Here is a 19,095-nt window from a genome sequence, read left to right as displayed (position 1 = left end):
CTGGGAGGTGTTAGCTGAATATTTGCCATCCCCGACCTATAGGAAACTAGCTAAATGTGTCAGGAATGGGCTGGAGGGTGAGCCTCCTACAAGGATGGTGGTCAGGTTAGTGTCTGTGTGAGTTGGCTTACGCCCAGGGCAACACAAAGTCCGGCAGGCGTTGGCCATGGCAGGTGGTTTTTAGGTTAGCTTGATTTTTAGTTGTTCTGTTATTCTAGGGACATTACAGGGTGGCGGGGTCTCCACCACTCTCAGGTTCTCTAATGTTTGCTACCACGCTAAGTGGGTACTTACCAAGATCTCCCCCTTTGAAAATGCAAAGTTAGGATTGTGGGTAAATCACAGAAGAGCAGGCAGAGGAAAAGAAACGTAAGGGACATGAGGGGACAGAGAAAAAGCAGGAAAAGCACAAAAAATGGGAGGAGAGAAGAGCAGGGGGAAAAAAACAGCAAAAGAAAAAAAATTACATGCTATTAATTATATTCATGGTGTTAATATTTAATTCATTATCATCTCCCGAAATAAAAAAGCAACAACATATGTATTACCTACGGCAAGCACAAAAAATCATGCAGTGGTTACATCCTTCTTTTCCAGAGGGCTCTACAATCGTGCAGGATAGCAGAGCCCCCACCCCTGCCCCACCCCCACCCCATCTAATGTGGAAAAGCGGGGTGGGCACTGACAGAAATTTTTGCAAAGATGATGTGTTTTCTTAAAGAAAAAAAGAGGCACCTGATACTGGCATATATGAAGCTGTTCATATTGTTCATGCCCAAGGCCTCTGGCTGGGGCATGACATCGAGGTAGAAAACCCTTCCCGTGGCTCTGGGCTTTTCCGGGTATGGGGCTCAAAGCACCCTCAGGCTCCCCAGAACTGCTTATCACAATGCAGCCTCCCACCCAGGCCCTCCCACAGATTCTGAGTCTCTGGGGCTAAGACCGGGAACCCAATTTGTCTGCAGACACCCATGGGTGACTGGGCTGCCCCTCTCTCAAGGGTCAAGTTCTAAGTGTGGCATTGGATGTCAGACGGGGCCTTGTGGGTGTACAAATCTGCCCCCCAGCCTGTGCCAGAGCTTCAGCTCAAAGATGGGTTTCCTGAAACATCAAAACCTGAACAGACTCAAGAGGCTGGGGAGTGGGGGGTAAAGGGTCTGGTAGGATATGCCACGAGCCAGGCACCATCACTGGGCTCAGTGGTCCCTAAGTGCCCATCGGCCCCAAGGGTAGAGCTATGGGCTGAGGGGGGTGGGCTACCTGGTTGGGGATGGCTCTCTTCTTGTTCAGCTGTGTGCTCCTCTGCTGGGCGCTGAAAACAAAGCAGAGAGAGGACTCGTGTGGCGACACGCGGGAGGGACTCCGCCCCTTGGGGAGGCCAAGGGATCAGCTAAGGGCAGAGGCAGAGAGAAGCCCCTTATGCACAAGGGGCTGCCCAAGGGAAAGAGTCAGGCTCATGCAACGAGATAATGTATTTAGGTAAACTGAGGCTTCGAGGCCTTGACCTCAGCCACTCCCAAGAGCACCAGCTATTTCCAGGGGTCAACGGCCCCAGAGCCTCCAAGGCGGGGGCCTGAGAAGCTGGACTCCCATGTGGCTTGGAGGGGGCCGTAGTGGCTTCAGAGTAACCTGAGCACCAGGCTGTCTGGGGGTCAAACTTGAGGCTTCTTCCCACCCTCTCTTCCCATCACTGACCCCGGCACCAAGTCTTCAAAGGCTCTGACCACAGAGCCGGCCAGCCTGGGAGATCAGACCATGGGACAGCTGCCCACCATGAAAACATCTTGGATGGCTCCTGGCCCAATGCAGAGGAGAGATAAGGTCCATGGGGTGTGTTTCTCTAAGGTCTCTTGTCTATAGTCCCTGATCGCTTTTCCTCTTCAGCTATCCTGTTTCGTAGCTAGTTTGTGCCACACAGATGAAGGTCACAGGTCTTGTATGTGGGAACCTACTCAGCTCCCTTGTTCATCCTATTTTCCACTGGGACAATCACAACGCCACCTGCAAATAATGGATATCTCCTATAACTTAGACATCCTATTTTCTTTTCTTGTCGTATTGCTTTAGGAATAAGATATTCCTTTAGGAATACGTATTGCTTTAGGAACTTTCAGAATATGACAAGGCAAACCACCTTGCGTCATTCCTTTACTGGCTGCCTCTGGGGCTGTACCTGAAAGTTCAAGCTGGCTGTTGGGATAAAGGAGAGAGGGAGAGAGAGGAGAGAGAGTTAAGGAAATAGGCTTCTATTCCTAGATCAGTAAAGGCTGGAACATTAAGTACGGGGGAAGAATTTATCCAACAATTTTCCTAACATTCAGTGAATTCATTATAGAGCTTTTTCTCTGGGCCCTGGTTTTTGTGTTTAGAGGGCAGTGAGAAAGCAGCCCAGAACATCTAAGCACAGGATGGAGTTCGGTCAACAGTGTCTGAAGGAGACAGGACTGACTAAGACACACACACAGTGATGGCTAGATGCCAGTGAGGTCCCGGATGTGCTGCTTCCGAGGGGCTTCCTGGCTCCCACCTTCCCCTGGCAGCTGATGTAGCTGCCCCTTTCTCTTGCCTCTACCCAATCAGGAATGTCTTGCTATTGGGGATGGGAGGGTGGGAGGGAGTGGGGAACGGTGGGGGGAAGGAGTCCAAAGTCCTCCCCCCGGCCTGCAGGGCCCTCCTGGCAAGGGGGCCTGGTCTGTCAACTCCACCTTGCTTTGGTTTCCCCATGCCTCACTCCTTCTTGGCCTTCCTTCCTTGTCTCCAACACTGTTTGGGTTCCCTGACTGTCACCTGGCGGTCTCTCTAGGCCCCATCCCTTGCTCCACTTTCCTACAGCCCCTCACCTACTCTCCTTTCCAACTCTTGTCTGCCTTGTGACAAAGTGCTCAAGAACACGTGTCCAGCCTGTGGGCTCTGAAAGGGCAAGGCCAAGTGCGGCTTGTTCACCGTCCTGCCCCAAAGGCCCCGCACTGGGCCTGGCTCCAAGACAGCGCTCCGAGGCTATCCAGTGGGACCCCGGGGACATCCCCCCCGCCCCCAAGGCTGGGACCCTGGCTTGTGCCTGGGCTGGGCGGAGCCTGGCACCCTGGGCTCCCGCGCCCAGCCAAGGCGACCCCGTTCACACACCAGGAAAAAGGCACACAGCAGGCAATACCCACCCGGTCACCAGCTGCTCAGTATAATAACAGCTGGGGGAAGTGGGAAGGCCCAGGAATCCAGAGGAAAGAGTGGAGTGGTCAAAGGAAAAACAGGAGAGATTGTGAGAAGGAACTGTGGATGAAGTGTGAGAAGCAGAGACATCAAGGTGAGGAAAACAGCAGCAAACCAAAGAGGGGGACCAGCGTTTTCAGCCCACACACACCTGGCTGCTGGGGGAAGAGGCGCAGGGGGTGCACCTGCGGTGCGGCCCGTGGTCATGGTCCCCCAGCCCTCCCATAGCAGGGACGGCCCAACCAGGGCCCTTGGCTCGTCTGGGCATGGGGAGCAGCTTCTGATCATGCCCTCCTTCATTCGTCCATTCATTCATTCCTTCCACTCACCTACCAAGTGCCCAGCAAAGATCAGCTGACCAACTCTGTTGAGTGCAATTATAAATGTTCCACCCAGGAAGTGCTTAGTCCAGCACAGAGACCCCTGAGCGAAAGATCCTCTTGTCCAGACAGCTAGCCCAACACTGGGCTCTAACAGGTACTTCTCCACAAGAAAGCCTCCCTGCAACCCCGAGGCCAGGCCAGAAGGTGGCCCTCCGGACTCAACACAAGCCTCACACAGCCCTGACCCCAGCAGTGACGGCACTGTGTCTTAACTGGTTTGGTGCATGTCTGTCTCTGGCACGGGACCTTCCTCTGAGGGTGGGGACCTGGGTCTGTGCTTGCTCACTGCTGTGTCACAGAGCCTGGCACAGAGAACACACACCAGAAATACTTGCTAAGCGAATGCAAGGAAGCTGGCTACTGCTGATTCTGTGATTCTGCTGGGCTCAGGCAAGAAGACCTTCAGGAGCCACCAGAACAATCTACATAACGCCCAAGCTGGCTGAGGGCGGGCCCAGGGGCTGAGGGAGTCAGCGAGTGATGCTTGAGGCAGCCAGCATTTACATCTACATCATGCCCAAATCAGAGATCCCTGCGCTGGCCCCTTGTCCAGGTGCCATGGAAAGTTCCAGTTTTGAATCTACGGTGTATAGATGGAAGCCACGGAGGGCCTGGACAGCACCTCCCAGAGAGCAGCCCCGAGTCGGAGCCCAGAGCCCATGAGACGCTCCATGAAAGGGCCAAGTGCAGATGGGGGAGGCTGGGGAAAGTTTATGGAAGGCTCTGAGAAGTCACGCAGGAAGGAAAGCATGCTGTCAGCCTCACCCTTCCCGAGGCGGCTGACCAGAGGTCGGCGCACAGGAGGTGTGTTGGGAACAATGAGGATGGGGGCTGCTGCTAGCCCAGGAAAGCTCCCAGATACCCCCAGGCGGCTCCATGTCTCACCCCAGTACCCCGACAGAAAGACCCTCTTGCCCTAGTCGGCTGAGGGAAGCCAACTCGACCACCTCCCTTGGGGCCTGGCTCTGAGGGCAGGCACTGGTGCCACCCACCGGCCACTGTCCTGAAAAGTACATACTTGGCAAATCCAATGAAGTCCTCGTGGTTCGTGTTGATGTAGGACTGCTCGATGTCAATCAGAAGGAGAATCTGGAAGAAAGCAGGGTTAACTATGAGCACCGAGCTGAGCTTGGCGGGGATGGCAATGGTGGGAGCCCTTCCCACACCCACCAGCAGGGGGGGCTGGAACCATACTGCTTCCCTGGCAGGAGACCTGGGAACACACATACATACCTTGGGGTACATCTGCAGAGGGAAGGGGGCATGGGTACTTTGAACCTTCAGGGCCTCACAAGAAAGAAAGACTGGGCCAACAGAGCAAAGTGAGGCAGCCGTGTGGTGGGTGCAGGTACGGCCTCTGGGGCTGACCACCTGGGCTGCAGTCTCGCTCAGGCCCTGCCTGGTGGTGTGACCCTTGGCCACAGGTTACGGAACAGTGGAAAGGGGCAACAAGAGGCCCGGCTGCATGGGGTTAAATAATTCACAGCATGTTTAGAGTAGCGCCTGGCGTGTTGTTAAGTGCTGCATTAAAACAGCAAAGGCAGGGGAGCCTGGGTGGTTCAGTCAGTTAAGCATCTGCCTTCGGCTCAGGTCATGATCCCAGGGTCCTGGGATTGAGCCCCGCATCGGGCTCCTTGCTCAGCGGGGAGCCTGCTTCTCCCCTGCCTGCCGCTCCCCCTGCCGCTCCCCCTGCTTGTGCGCTCTCTCTCTGTGTCAGATAAATAAAATCTTTTTTTTTTTTTTAAAGATTTTATTTATTTATTTGAGAGAGAGAGAATGAGAGATAGAGAGCATGAGAGGGAAGAGGGTCAGAGGGAGAAGCAGACTCCCCGCTGAGCAGGGAGCCCGATGCGGGACTCGATCCCGGGACTCCAGGATCATGACCTGAGCCGAAGGCAGTCGCTTAACCAACTGAGCCACCCAGGCGCCCCAGATAAATAAAATCTTAAGAAAACAAACAAAAAAGAAACAAACAAAAGCCCAGCGAAGGCAATTTGGTCAGGTGAGGGCATGAGAATGGAACACACAAACCCAGGCAGCTAGGAGCCAGTCAGGATGTCATCTCAGCTAAGGGACAGGCCTTTACTCAACACCCTGCCCCTTCCTGTAATTTCACTGTGCCTCTGAGCACTCAAGCGTGAAACATGCCAGGCACTTGGACCTTGTGCGGTTGCTGGAAAATGCTGGGGGGCTCTGTGCGTGGGAGCCACGGCTGCTGGTTTTATAAGCCTGAGCTCAATGAGCCAGAGCCCTGGGCCAGTGCCCAGAGGTGCTGGCAGTGGGACAACCAGGCACTCTGGCGTGGCGAAGGGACAGCCACATCCCTGACGACAACAAAACGAACTGGAATCTTTCAAGCTTTTGATACAACTTCCGGGCTACAGAAGCCACATGGGCTGGAGCGCAGGTTGACTGGGGGACCCTCTGAAAGACAAATGAGCCATGTCCTGCTCCACTGATGGGTGACACGGGGTGGCATCACAACTGAATACAACACGAATACAACATCACAACCGAATACAACAACTGTTCTGGTTTGAACAAACACCTGCCAAGAGGTCACGGGGGAGGGACTGAGACCAGCCGTGGGCTCACTCGGCACGTGACCGGTGAGACCCGTGCCGCAGAGGTGTGGGGAACGGCCCCACTCTCCATCTTTGTGTGTGCCTGGACGGTCTCCACAAGAAAACTGTTAATACCTAAAAAGCACCCACACATCCTCTGCTGGGCGAATGGATAAATAAGCTGTGGTCCACACACCCCCGGGACACCACTGAGCAATCAACAGCAACAACCTTCGCAAACCCCCCCGTACAACAGGGATGAATCCTGAACGCTCCATGCTGAGTGAGGGAGGGTAGACCCAAGATGCTACATACTACAGGGGTCCATTTGAGTGACATTCTGGACAAGGGAGCAGACCAGTCATTGCCAGGGCCTGGGGGTTAGGGTTGGGGCAAAGGACAGGAATTTTGAGGGTCACAGAGGTGGGGGTCACCTTGCTTTATGCATCTGTCATTATTCAAGGTAATGTATGCTCAAGATTTAAGCACATTAAAAAAAAACTACACACAGGGTGCCTGGGTGGCTCAGTTGGTTAAGCGACTGCCTTCGGCTCAGGTGATGATCCTGGCTGGAGTCCCGGGATCGAGTCCTGCATCGGGCTCCCTGCTCAGCAGGGAGTCTGCTTCTCCCTCTGACCCTCTTCCCTCTCGTGCTATCTCTCATTCTCTCTCTCTCAAATAAATAAATAAAACCATTAATAAATAAATAAATAAAATCATTAAAAAAAATAAATAAATAAACTCTTAAAAACAAAAACAAAAAACTACACACATAAATTATACCCGAAAAATCAAACAAAAAGCCAATTACCTGGTCCTTGGTTCTCCCCTCCCGTTCCCGGATGTAGGTAGTGACGATTCGCTCCGTCTCTTCTCGCAAGCGGGGGTAGGAGCTGAGCTGGGGGGCCGGGGGGGGGGGTGGTGGCATTGGTTGAGTCCTCGTGGCACAGGAAACAACATGAACCACAGAGAGAACACGGGGGAAGGGGAGTGACCAGGGGTGGGCCTACCGAGTCCCCACCGCACTCCTGTCTCATAGCTGCCCTAGCTGGGAGACAAGAAGGGCACGGTGGGGCTACGGTGTGCCAGAGTGACAGGGCGCCCACGCACGAGCAGAGATGCTTCTTGAGAGTGGATTTGAAGGTGGAAAGTGGCAAGGGAAAGTGGGTGGTGTGTGTCTACTGCCCGAGAGTGACGGCCACCCCCTCCGCCCAGCAAGGGGTGAGAGCAAGGACACCAAGCCTAATCAGGGCTAGCGGGCCAGTGGGGCGGGAACTCTCGCCCAGCTCGTGAGTGAGTAGCGCCTGTTCTAAGATGACGGGAGTGGCATCTGGGCCATCTACCTCAGAGGGACCCCCTTACAGAAGGCTCTTCCCCGATCCTAACTGAACCAAACGCAAAGAGAAGCCCACCCTCCGAGGTCTGGGTTAAGTCCGCGTGTTGGGGAAAACTGAGCGGACGGTTAAAGTCACTAGTGGAAAGCCTCTGAAATGCCCCGTAACACGTGAACTCGCAGATCCGCGCGCCAATCACAGTTCACACTGGGTGACGGGTGGAGACCCTCCTCCTCTAACTAGGGGTTCCAGGAACAGGCACTGCCTCTTGTCCCCACTGCCTGCTTGGTGACCGTCCCTGGCAACACCCCAGGCCTCCTGTCCCCATCAGAGCCCAAACTGGAAACGTGGAACACCCAGGCACTGCGACTCCCCCCTCTTGCCTGCCAGGCAAAGTTGAGATGTTGCCAAGCAAAAGGTGGCCCACGGAAGGGGGTGCCTGCTGAGGCAGACTTTCCAGATGCACAGGTGGAGACTAACATGGGGGGAGAGGAGATGTGGGACAAATGCGCAGGTGACAACAAAACCTTCGGTTACCTTCTCGGCACACTTTTTAATGACCGTGGCCAGCTCTGAGACCACGAGATCAACACACTTCAAACTCGGCTCTTTAAGCTTTACAATCTGTTTTTTCACAATGGCTTCAAAGGCCATGTCGGGGGTGAAGAGCCCCGTCCTGGGTCATGCGGAGGGCGGGATGAGGTAGAAAGACACCCAGGGACAGTGCAGGCCACACACGTGGGATGGGACACAGAGAGAGAAGAAAGGAGAGTCAGCTGGTTAGTGACATGCAAGTAGGAGCCTGTGCCCGCATTTGCCCCGGAAGCTGCTTCGGATCAAGGAGGAGTCCTGGGTCGGAGGGGAGGCTGGAGCCGGGGCGGGGCCAGGGGGTCAGTATCACCATTCGGACGGCGAAGGGAACGTGAAGCCCTCGAATTTTCACACCTGTGACAGTGGACTCTAGGACAATAATCTCCACCCCATCTAGGTTTTTCTCTCTCTCCCTTTTCTAATCGAAGAAGCTTAAGAAGCAAATGTGGGCTTTTCCAGACTGAGACAGAAGGCTCAAGCAGAGTTTTCCTGCCTTAGGAGACCGACCCAGGGCTCTGGGGCTTCTGCGGACGTGCAAGCATAAACCGCCCGCTGGGAAGGACTTCAGCTGTCCGGCCAAAGCGTGCTGCCCCGGGAACCAGGACTGCGGGGGAGCCCAGCACATCCCGCCGGCCAGAGATGGTGGCCCGTGAACACCAGCACACGGGTGCCTGGGGCCTAGTGGCTGGGAGGACGTGCTGCCTGGGGGGACAGCTCCACGCCCGGAGGGAGCCAGGGCTCCTGGTGGAGGCATCAAGGAGCGGAGCCAGCTTTGCTGGGCTGGGCACCCACTCAGTCTGCTGTCAGCATTCGGACCTCTCTTAGTGCCTTGAGGACAGAGAAGTGGCTGGCTCCAGAAAAGCCTGAGGGTGCCAGGCATTCATTAAGAAGGGGTGACGGCTTGGGGGGGATTCAGGGAGCTTGGCCTCCAACAGCTGACGCGGGGTCCCTCTCTGCTTCCCAGAAGGCAGCAAAGCGACAGCCCAACGAAACCCCCACGTCCATCAGACACATGCTAGGCTTGGTATCAGGGTCCCAGGGAGCCCTGCCCACCAGTCAGGCCAGTTCTGGAGGCTTGGCGCACCCCCCCTCCCTCCCGGACATTGCGCCCAGGCCAACGCCGCCGCCCGAGCCCCAGGGAGAAGGCCACATTCTTGGAAACTGAGGCAATCTGGGGGGGGGGGGGAAGGGCAAAGGCTGGAGCAGCACTGGGAGCCTGATACCAAACCCCCATACCCCCGCTTCCAAGGCCAGGAGTCACCCTGCCAAGGGCCCAATACCTTACTGGTACACTGCCTAACTGTATTGATTAGCTCCTGGATAACCAGGTCGACACATTTCAGACAGGGCTCTTTCAGCTTGACGACCTGCTTTTTCACAATGGCCTCGAATGCCAAGTCCGGGGTGAAGAGCCCGGTCCTAAAACCATCCGTACCCGGGGGTAGGGGAGATAAGTCAGAGAGAAACAAAGCACGGTCAGCAATTTCATAGGCACGGGCCAGGGCCCCGAGACTGAGTCAAGGTCTGGGGGTCGGATGCCTGCATCCACTGCCTGGAAACCCACAGGATGACCCGAGGACCCCAGGGTTGATGGAAGACTGGACAACCAGAGTGACTACTTTTGTAAGAAAACAGAGGGGACCTAGGAGTCTCACGGGGGACCCGTGATGGGGACGCATGCTGGGTTCCTGTAATCGTGACTCAGCTCTGGCTCCCCGCAACCCCCCGGGGGCAAAGCTACAGTGAGCTTTCTCAGCTGGGCTCACACCAACTGACTGGGCAGTTTAACCTACATTTAACCCAAGGGCGGCAAGCAGCCCTGTGGCCTCAACAGATCCACACAACACGGCACACCCGCCCTCGAGTGCCCTTGGAGGCCCACAGGGAGAGACTTAAAGCTACCGAAAACCACCCAGGAGCCCTCTCCAGGCCTCACACTCAGGGCACCTGGAGGGATGGGAGACCAACTGGCTGGAGAGTGGCGCCGCGGAGGTGAAGGGAACATGGCAGCTCTCCCCTTGGAACTTGCCTGACTCCATGGATGTTCTTAATGGCGTAGCTGATCTCGCGCCGTAAATCCTTCTCGTCAAACTCCATCTGAGAGCAGACAAATCACTCACATGCAAAGTGGTACCTGCGTCACCCCCACAACGGGTGTGTATTTGGGGAACATATGTCCTGTGTGTGGTTGTTTTCACATGGCAGACTATTTCACTGGCCAAAATTTTTAAAAACATTAAAACCCAATTTCAGCGAGGATGGTTTGAAATAAACACTCTCACTCTCTCTCAGAGGGAACGTGAATTCACATAAACTTTTTTATGGACTGTTTGGCAGTAGCAATCAAGGACCTCCAAACACATAACTATACTTTCAGGCAGTTTTAAACGGTCTAGAAACCTACATCGAGGAATTCATAAGAATTAGTTATGTTCATAGAACTATTCATAACTGCTAAAAAATGTGAAAACAACTTAAATGTCTAATAATGGGAGACTGGTTCAATGTATGATGGGACATCCATAAGATATTCTCTTGCCATTAGCAATGCATGAAATGTAAATGATTGGTTTGGAAAGATGGCCACCATATGAAAAAAGCAGGATACAGAAACACATAAATTGTTTTTCAAGTATGAGTGAGCAGATGTGCTGTGTTGTGTGTATGCTGGGGACTTACCCATTTGCACAGAAATAATCCTGAAAGGGCAAACACCGAGATGCTAACGGGAGTTGTCTGCAGATGCTAGGATTACGGGTGTTTTCATCCCTTTAGCTTTTGATTTTTTATTGAAAACAATTTTACTGGTTTTCATAAAAATGATGTATGAAAAGTGTACAACTTCAAGCAAATTAACAAGAAAAATCTCAAATCCCAGAACTGATATTTTTGAGTATTCTTGCAGATCTGTCTATGCAAAGACACACATCGAGACACAGCCTTCATGTGGAAGGATGTTGTAAATATTATCTATACGCTACGACGCTACGCTATACGTGTTGGCTCCTTAACCTGCCTTTTTTCCCCTTCACCACGAGGACATTTTCACATGAGAACTGACCTATGATTTCTATGTATTTTGCAAAGAATGTGTATTGGTTTTCATCAGAGGGCAAAAATGGAACTTTCCTATGGGTCTGCTACACACCTCGAAGCTGTCGGCTCAGGGAAGGAAGCCCCAAGGTGACATCTCCACCACCTCCGCCCACAGTAGGCAGAAGCCCAGAGGGAGGAGCTCAAGACCCCCCGGCCTGGGAGGAGGCCCTGACCAGAGTCAGGAGGGCCCAGCCCGGCAGTGCTACCTTCACCAGCTCAAAGGGAAACCGCTCATGGAAGATGCGATTGATTCGGGCACCCCCGGAGAGCTCCAGCGTGTCCACTTGGTCTCCGGAGCCTTCGATCCTCTTTTCAAAGTCCACCCCAAACTGCTGGACCATCCTACCAGGAAAAAGAGAACCCGAATGTCAGAGGGGAAGGTTGTGACACAGCTCCAGAATCATGCTCTGAGTCAAGCCGTGCCTTATATGCTCCTTTTCATTTTTTTAGCAGCAAGATGTATGTGTAGACCAAAACAAATAAATTACAGGACTGCCTATGGCATGCAATCACAACACGCCAGGCCCACTCTACAGGCCCATTACGGTGATGGGTGGGTAGCAGTTTTTACTGCCATTTTGCAAATCGTTAAGAGTGGGGGGTGGGGTCACAGCTTAGCAACCTCTGCCCTGACCAGGCAGAACTGTGAGTGAAAAGGTAGCCCCTCCACACAATTCAGGCGTCTTTGCCCCTCTGAGCCTCTGAGCCTCTGCATAGTGGGTTGATCTTAACAGTGTCCCCACATGGGGTCATTGTGAGGATTCAAGGAACTTCTAGATTTTATTAACTCCAAGAAAGCACCAATCCTAAAGAGCACTATTAGTCTGTACCCCCACAAAAAAGAAAAAATGCAGCCAATTAATGGTGATTCACCTCAAACTTCTGAATTCAGGGACGTTAAAATGTTTTTCTTTTTAAAAAGTGCTCACATAATTGATGAAATATGTTAATACCGCACATGGGCCCTTCGAACCCAGCCCAGCCCTTAAAAAGGTCTCCAAGTGTCGCTGATTAGTACTGTGACCATATGAGCACTGGAGAACTAAAGTATTTATTAGTGTTCAGTTTTTCTTAGCATTTCTAGTTGTTTCCCCAGCTTCTTGCACTGTCTGCCTTAATCATTTCTGTATCTCTGCCCCCCTCCAAATTTTTTTTTAAAGATTATTTATTTATTTATCTGACAGAGAGAGAGAGAGAGAGACAGTGAGAGAAGGAACACAAGCAGGGGGGAGTGGGAGAGGGAGAAGCAGGCTTCCTGCCAAGCAGGGAGCCCGATGCGGGGCTCGATCCCAGGACCCTGGGATCATGACCTGAGCCGAAGACAGACGCTTAACGACTGAGCCACCCAGGCGCCCTCCCGGCTCCAAATTCTTGATGTTCTCAAGTTCTGCGTGTAGTCTGCCCTGAAGGGGAGCTGCTGCAATTGAGGGACCAGCCTCCACTGGGCCAACAGCACGAAGCACAGTTTGCTAGCAAAGAGATGTCCAGCTCTCGTGTGCAAACACGGCCAATGCCTGCAAGATGCCGGGGCAGCCAGGCGTGGCTGCCAGTGAATGGGGTTCTCCCTGAACACCCGGTGGGAAGGCAGGCACAGGGTGATTTCAGATCCCAAGAAACTCTTTGCCCACAAGAAGTAAACAGTGTTAAGTTTGAGCATAAAAGCATTCTCACCCCGAACCCTCCACCATGCAGTGCTGAGTGGCGGTGCGGAGGGGGACAGACAGACACGGACAGCAGGGTTATGGTGGCCATTGCGGGCGGTGTCCCTCTGGTGTGTCCAGGGGAGGAGCCACATGGGTGGCACCATCTGCCTTATGAGCTGCCAGGGAGTTTCTGGATCCCACTCTAGCCAAGTGCCCAGGGTTCCTGGCAGTCCAGAAACCGGGAATACAGAGGCAAGAGAAGCCTTGAGAGAGAGAGAGAGAGAGAGAGAGCGAGCCTGGGATCGTGGGGCACACCTACTCCCCTGCCTCATAGCAGAACGGCTGTGAAGAGTCCCCCACAACTCTGAGCTGGGACAGTGAGCACTGACTCAGGGTCCGAGTGAGAATTCCAAGGACAGAGCAGAAAGAGCTGACCCAGGGCCAAGCTCCCACCCCAGTCCCCCATGTCTGTCCTCCCCATAGCCACCAGAGGGCGCCTATGATACCTGAATCAGGCCATCCCTCCTCTGCTCAGAACCCTCCATGGCTCCCACCTTACTTGGAGCAAAAGCCTAATTCCTCCCTGTGGCCCACAAAGACCTGAATGCTCTGACCCGTCCCCTTCCCTCTTCCACTTTGCCCCTCACTCATTCTGTTCTGTCATACAGCCTCCTCCAACACTGCAGGGCACAGTCCTGCCTCAGGGCCTTTGCACTGGCCAGACCCCCATCCCTGACCTCTCCAGGTCTTTGCCTGACTCTCACTGTCTCAGCGCAGCCTTCTTGACCACCGCTTTAAATGGCAGCCCCAGGCCCATCCCGGCACCCCAGCCCCTTCCCCACATTAATATTTCACCATTTAACGCACGACATGTTTTCCTGTTTACTTATTTTCTGTCCCATCCCTCCCCCATCCCCGTCCTAAGCACACGGGGCAGGGATGGCTGTCTGCCCCATTCACTGTGGCAACCCCAGGGCTCAGGACAGGGCCTGGCACATAGGAGGCTCTCCACAAATGTTACACTAAGTGAAGAGATGGACAACTGAGGACCGGCACCCAGCCTGGACCTGGGACCCTGTGGCTGGGCGGAGGCCCCCATGAGCCAGGCTGGGGGGCTTGGGGGCAGGGGGGAGCACGTACTGCAGCAAGGCTTTGGTTTTGCGGGTGGGGTCATCGGGCCGGAAGTTCTTATACTCCTCCACCTCCTTCTCCAGGGATAGCAGCTGGCTCTGCAGCTTGCTCCGCAGGGCTGGCAGCGACTCCCTGATGTGGTTGGTCAGTTGCTGGGGGAGGGAGAGAGGCCAGAGGTCAGAGGTCAGGACAGGTGGGATGCCGGGAAGGGGCTGGCCTGTGGCACCTGCCAAGGACCGATGCCGAGATGCCCCGCTGAGCCCAGTACACCACCCAGCCTCAGGAGAAAGCAAGGGAACGCTCCAGCTGGAGTCACACTAGCGCGTGGGACAAGGAGAGGTGGCCCCCGTTGGGCAGCTAACCAGGCTGTCCGCACCGCAGGGTCCACACGACACGTGTGCCGACCAGCAACAGCCTCCCACAAGTGCTCCGGTGAGAGGCCCAGGAGGCCACCCGAGGACCCACGCACTGAAGGACTGGCTGGTGGGTGACGGTCCACGTGGGCCATGGAACACCAGGCAGACAGAGAGACGCGGGGACAGGCCCTATAAACTAAGATGGAAGCAGCTCCCCAGTGAAAGGAACGTAACATCATGTGCTTCCTTCTTGTGAGAGACAGGGAAAATGAGGAACGTAGTTTTAGCTGCCCGAACAGAGAGAAGGAAGCTCCACGGGAAGCAAGAGCGGAAGCAGGGCTGGAGTGGGGCAGGCGGATAGAAAGGGGGCCTCTCCCTGTGGCCCCTTCTCCTCGCCTCTTCTGCTTCGGAATCATGGGGATTTGTTAACTGCTCACAAATTGTAAGAGGAAGCAGCGCTGCAGAAAACGTTACAGCATAAGCCTCAGGATGGGTGGTGAGGGAAAACGTGAGAGAGGACAGAAAATACACTGCTGTTAAGGGAGGGAAAGAAGGAAGGGAAGGCAAGGGCAAGAAAGGGGAGAGGGAGGGAGGCAGTGATGGGGGTGTGGCAGACACAGCGGTCTCTCCGGGCCCTGAGCGTCGCTAGAAGCAGCCCAGTCAGTGGTGACACCGGCCCCCGCTGGGGAAAGGACCCAGCACCACATGGGAAGAAACGGGATAGTCACTATATTTGGGCTGTATGACTTTATTTTTTATTTTAATAGAGAGAAAGAGAGACAGAAAGGGAGACAGGGAGGAAGGGAGGGAACAAAACAAAAGCATAAAAGCAGCTAATACCCTAAAAGTGAAAAGACGCACTTGCCGTCATCTTTCCCACAACAGACAACAATTTACTAGCATCCATCCTCAAGCTACAAAAAAGGTGTGAGGGAGCCTCACGCTCCAGCTCACCACACTCTGTGCTTATGAATCTGATGGCCCCGCTGAAGTCCTCTGTGGCTGGGGGCCCCGCCCCAGCAGCTCGTCCCAGATCCCTCTGTGGGAGCCGCGGGCCTTTAAGGGGGGGCATGGAGGCTACACGCTCTGCAGACCTTCACCCCAGTGTCTGATAGCATCCCAGAGCACGAGAGCAGCCCCGCTGTGCTCACGGGGAAATGTGGGGCGGGGGTGGGCACAGCTCCAGGAAGTGCCACGATGCAGAGCCAGGCCCTCCGGAGGCCAGCCAGGCCCCCCGCCTGCGTGCCAGCCCTCAGCAGAGGCCTCCACCACCTGCGGGGCATTTTACTTCCCTTCTTCTCCCTTCTTCGCCCAGACCAACTGCTTCCTCCCACTGGACACATTCCATCCCCCTTTGCTCCCTTCAGCTGCCCCCTCTGCCTTCCTGTTCTGCACTGGCTCTTCCTGGCCCCCATTGCTCCCTCAGCCCTGATCGTGCCTTCATCTGGGGACGTGCTCCGAGGCTGCGCCCCCACATTAGAAATATGCCTTCCCTGAGGACACAGCCCCACTCGGGTGTTGCCACTGTGCCCCCACCGCCTGCCTGACTGTGGCTCTCAGTTCCTCCCCCTTCCGGGAAGCTGCCATCAAGTACCCAAAGGGCACATCTTGCAACCCTGGGTGGACAAACCAGGACCAACCCTAAGGACAGACACAGCCTGTTACAGCGTGCCTATGTAATCCCCCATCGGGAATTTTACTCTCCAGAGAAATCCACACACGAGCCGTACGATGGTATTCACATTAACGGCCACCTTCGTGGTCGCTCTCCAAAGAGAGACTGGCAGGACAGCCTGCGGCCCACGTGTTCAGAGACCACGACACAGCCACAAGAAAGAACGAGGAAGGGTACTTTTCGGCACGGCCAGTGCTCCAGGAGATAGCGCTGAGCAGAAAAACCCAAAAGCGGGGCGGGGTGCGCGGGGGGAAGAGGCATCCACGACTACGTCATCCTTTACGCTAAGAAAGGGAGACCTATGATTCTCGAAAGTCCTTTTTGCTTCTATGGACAGAAAGAAGTGCAGGCCAGGTTGACAGTGGGCCCTGTGGGTGGGAGGGGGGGCAGACGGTGGCGCCTCACAGCATGCTCTTGGTTTCCGAATGCTGAGAATACGTTGCCAGTACAGAAAGAGCGGCCGGTGATGGTTTCCAGCTGACACCCAGGGGACGGGGGCTCGGACAGGCTGGGCCACCCGGTCAGAGGTGGGGCTGGGCTTTGGCCCTGCAGAGCTCAGGCCCCACAGTCCTCCAGCTGAGGTCCTGTCCAGCGCTCCCGGGCACCCTGCCTTGGTGCGGGCTGGGCCATTGTCACCAGGTCACCGACGCCAGGAACTGTATGCAAACCTCTGGGTATGTTGATTAGATAATTCCAAGTATTTAATTGTAATTAAAATAAAAGCAACAATAACAGCAATGGTGATAATAGTGCCGCTAGAGACTCACGGAACACCTCCCTTCGTCAGGCCCCGAATCAAATGTGGTTGGGACCCATGTTGCTCTGGACCACAGCCAGCAGCATAGCGGACTGCACCCGCACAAAACCCTGGCCGTACCTGATTCAGGGTCTTCTGCAGGTGTGGAGTGCCCATGCGGTCGGCCATGTGCCGGTAGGCCGGGTGGGAGAGGAAGAACTTTCTCTCGGCCGCCAGCGCCGCGCGGATGTCCTTCTTGCCCTCAATGTCCTTCTGGCTGCGGTTTACCACGCCGATGTAGCCTGCGGAGACAGTCAGTCAGGGCAGGGGCAGTGCCAGGCGGGCCAAGGTGCCTGGATGCCCACCATGGACCCTGTCCCATAGGTCACTCAGACAGGGCCGTAAGCCGGACCGTTTCCTCAGAAACGCAGAGAACATGAACACAGAGCAGTCCTGAAAAGCAACAGAAATGTCTGGAGGAAGGAGGGGTGACGCCTGGCCTGGCGTGAGGTGGGGTATAGAGGAAAGCTCTGGAGATGAAGCCCCCAGACTGAGCTTTAGAGACAAGAAAACCACCTCAAGAAAGAAGGGGGAGAAGAACCAGCTCATCTTGCCAGGTATTAAAACATGTTCTAGGGGCACCTGGGTGGCTCAGTCTTTAAGCGTCTGCCTTCGGCTCAGGCAGATCCCGGGGTCCTGGGATCGAGCCCCACGTCGGGCTCCCTGCTCGGCGGGAGGCCTGCTTCTCCCTCTCCCACTCCCTCTGCTTGTTTTCCTGCTCTCGCTATGTCTCTCTCTGTCAAATAAATAAATATTTTTAAAAAATAAAAATAAAAATAAAATAAAATAAAAAATAAAATAAAATAAATATAAAGTCCAAAACCACACATGGCAGGCAGGTGGGAATGATGGCTAATGCTCTGGAGCCAACGGGAGGGAAGCTTTTTAGAGATGATTGTATTTGGGTTAAAATTTTCTGTATCAGACACAAGAAAATGGTAACCATGACTACATGAGAAATGGGACTTGTGGGCGGGGCTGGACGACCTTCAGAACCATTCTAGAATTCTTTAATCCTAGAAAACAGGATTTAAAATCAAAATGCTAATGTGAAGAAAAGATTTGCCTTCTTCGGACATGAAGCAATTGGAAGACAAGAGAATGGGGATAGTGTTCAAAAAACCAGAACAGGGGCGTCTGGGTGGCTCAGTCAGTTCAGAGTACGACTCTTGATCTCAGCTCGGGTCTTGATCTCAGGGTTGTGGGTTCAAGCCCCGTGTTGGGCTCCACACTGAGCACTGAGCCCACTTAAAAAAAAAAAAAGCCAGAAGCGTCACGGGTCCCCGAGTGTGGATGCAAGGCGCCCAGCAGTACAGGTGTGTGGGTGGGTGTCACGGGACACCAAGAACTCAGCCGAGTGCCTGACCCATGGTAGGTGCTCAATAAAAAGATGTGGGGATTGTTTTCATCCCAATCGACATAATGAAAGTTGGAGAGGTGGACTGGGGAGAGGTGGCAAAAGGCCCAAAGAGATCCATACACACAGATACACGCTGCTCTCAGTGGGGGGTGTTTCAAGGTTTCCCCTGGGGAGAAGGGGAGTGGTGTCTGCCTGCCATTTATCCTGCCAAGCCTTGTGCAGGACTGGTTACCTTTCATTCCCTCCATCTTTGCCATTATGTCCATTTTACAGATGAGGGGAAATGACCAAGGTGAGGTCACAGAGGGGGGCCGCAGGAGAACTCAGATGTGAGCCCAGACTGGTGAGAAGCCCCAGCTCACTGTCAACCACACAACAGTAAGCAGGAGACACAGCGGGGAGCAGAGACAGCGGTCTGGCTGGGATTCTGGTTCCTAAAAGCACAGGAGTTCTGAGTCTTCTGTAAGCCAAGAAAAAGGATGCAGCCGGGAGATTCTAAAAGGCACAGGACAAGAGGAGACCACTGAGGGTGGGAGGCCTGAGGGCACGAGTCGGGAGCCAGACAGAGCGGGGCGAGGAAGGGCTGACTTTCTTAGAAACAGACAGGAGGGCAGAGGAGGGCAGACGCAGGCAGCAGTGAGGGGGGAGGAAGGAAGCTGAAGAGGCCCATGTCATCCAGCCACCCAGCACCAATGCTGAGCCCAGGCAGCATCCTTCGGGGACAAAAATCTAGGCCCCAATACATGTGGGAAGAGCACAGGGTGGGGGTGGCTGGCAGAGGGGACGGGGACATGTGGGGTCTGCTTCCCTCTTCAGCACCAACCCTTCCTTCCTAAACCTCTGATGCAGAGGCACTCTTTGGTTCCTGATCCTGGCAGCCGCCTCTCCTTACTCAATGGCTCAGCACGGAGGGCGGAAGGTTGGAAACCAAGGTCCGAATGTTGTCCCATGCCCATCCC

General features: G+C 54.5%; 1 protein-coding gene across 8 annotated transcripts in view; it reads right to left on the bottom strand.

Moving 5' to 3' along the window:
• Positions 1–19,095, bottom strand: part of DNM2 (dynamin 2) — an 85,722-nt gene that overhangs the window by 17,497 nt on the left and 49,130 nt on the right. For 3 of the 8 annotated variants that reach the window (XM_025863337.2, XM_025863331.2, XM_025863333.2), the window contains exons 6-14: positions 16,858–17,018; positions 13,959–14,101; positions 11,382–11,517; positions 10,109–10,176; positions 9,360–9,498; positions 6,966–7,052; positions 4,609–4,679; positions 1,261–1,312; positions 295–306 (exon numbers count right to left, since the gene is read on the bottom strand). In XM_025863337.2, the coding sequence (XP_025719122.1) occupies positions 295–306; positions 1,261–1,312; positions 4,609–4,679; positions 6,966–7,052; positions 9,360–9,498; positions 10,109–10,176; positions 11,382–11,517; positions 13,959–14,101; positions 16,858–17,018 (869 nt within the window). Of the gene's footprint in view, positions 1–294; positions 307–1,260; positions 1,313–4,608; positions 4,680–6,965; positions 7,053–8,025; positions 8,165–9,359; positions 9,499–10,108; positions 10,177–11,381; positions 11,518–13,958; positions 14,102–16,857; positions 17,019–19,095 lie in introns of all 8 variants that reach the window. The other 5 variants (XM_025863334.2, XM_073887686.1, XM_025863332.2 and 2 more) reach the window with 3 other exon arrangements.

The sequence above is a fragment of the Callorhinus ursinus genome, unplaced genomic scaffold, assembly GCF_003265705.2.
Source record: "Callorhinus ursinus isolate GAN/ISIS: 27379988/994484 unplaced genomic scaffold, GSC_fseal_2.0 scaffold82, whole genome shotgun sequence".
NCBI classification, from domain to species: Eukaryota; Metazoa; Chordata; class Mammalia; order Carnivora; family Otariidae; genus Callorhinus; species Callorhinus ursinus.
This window is presented reverse-complemented; position numbering and strand designations above follow the sequence as displayed.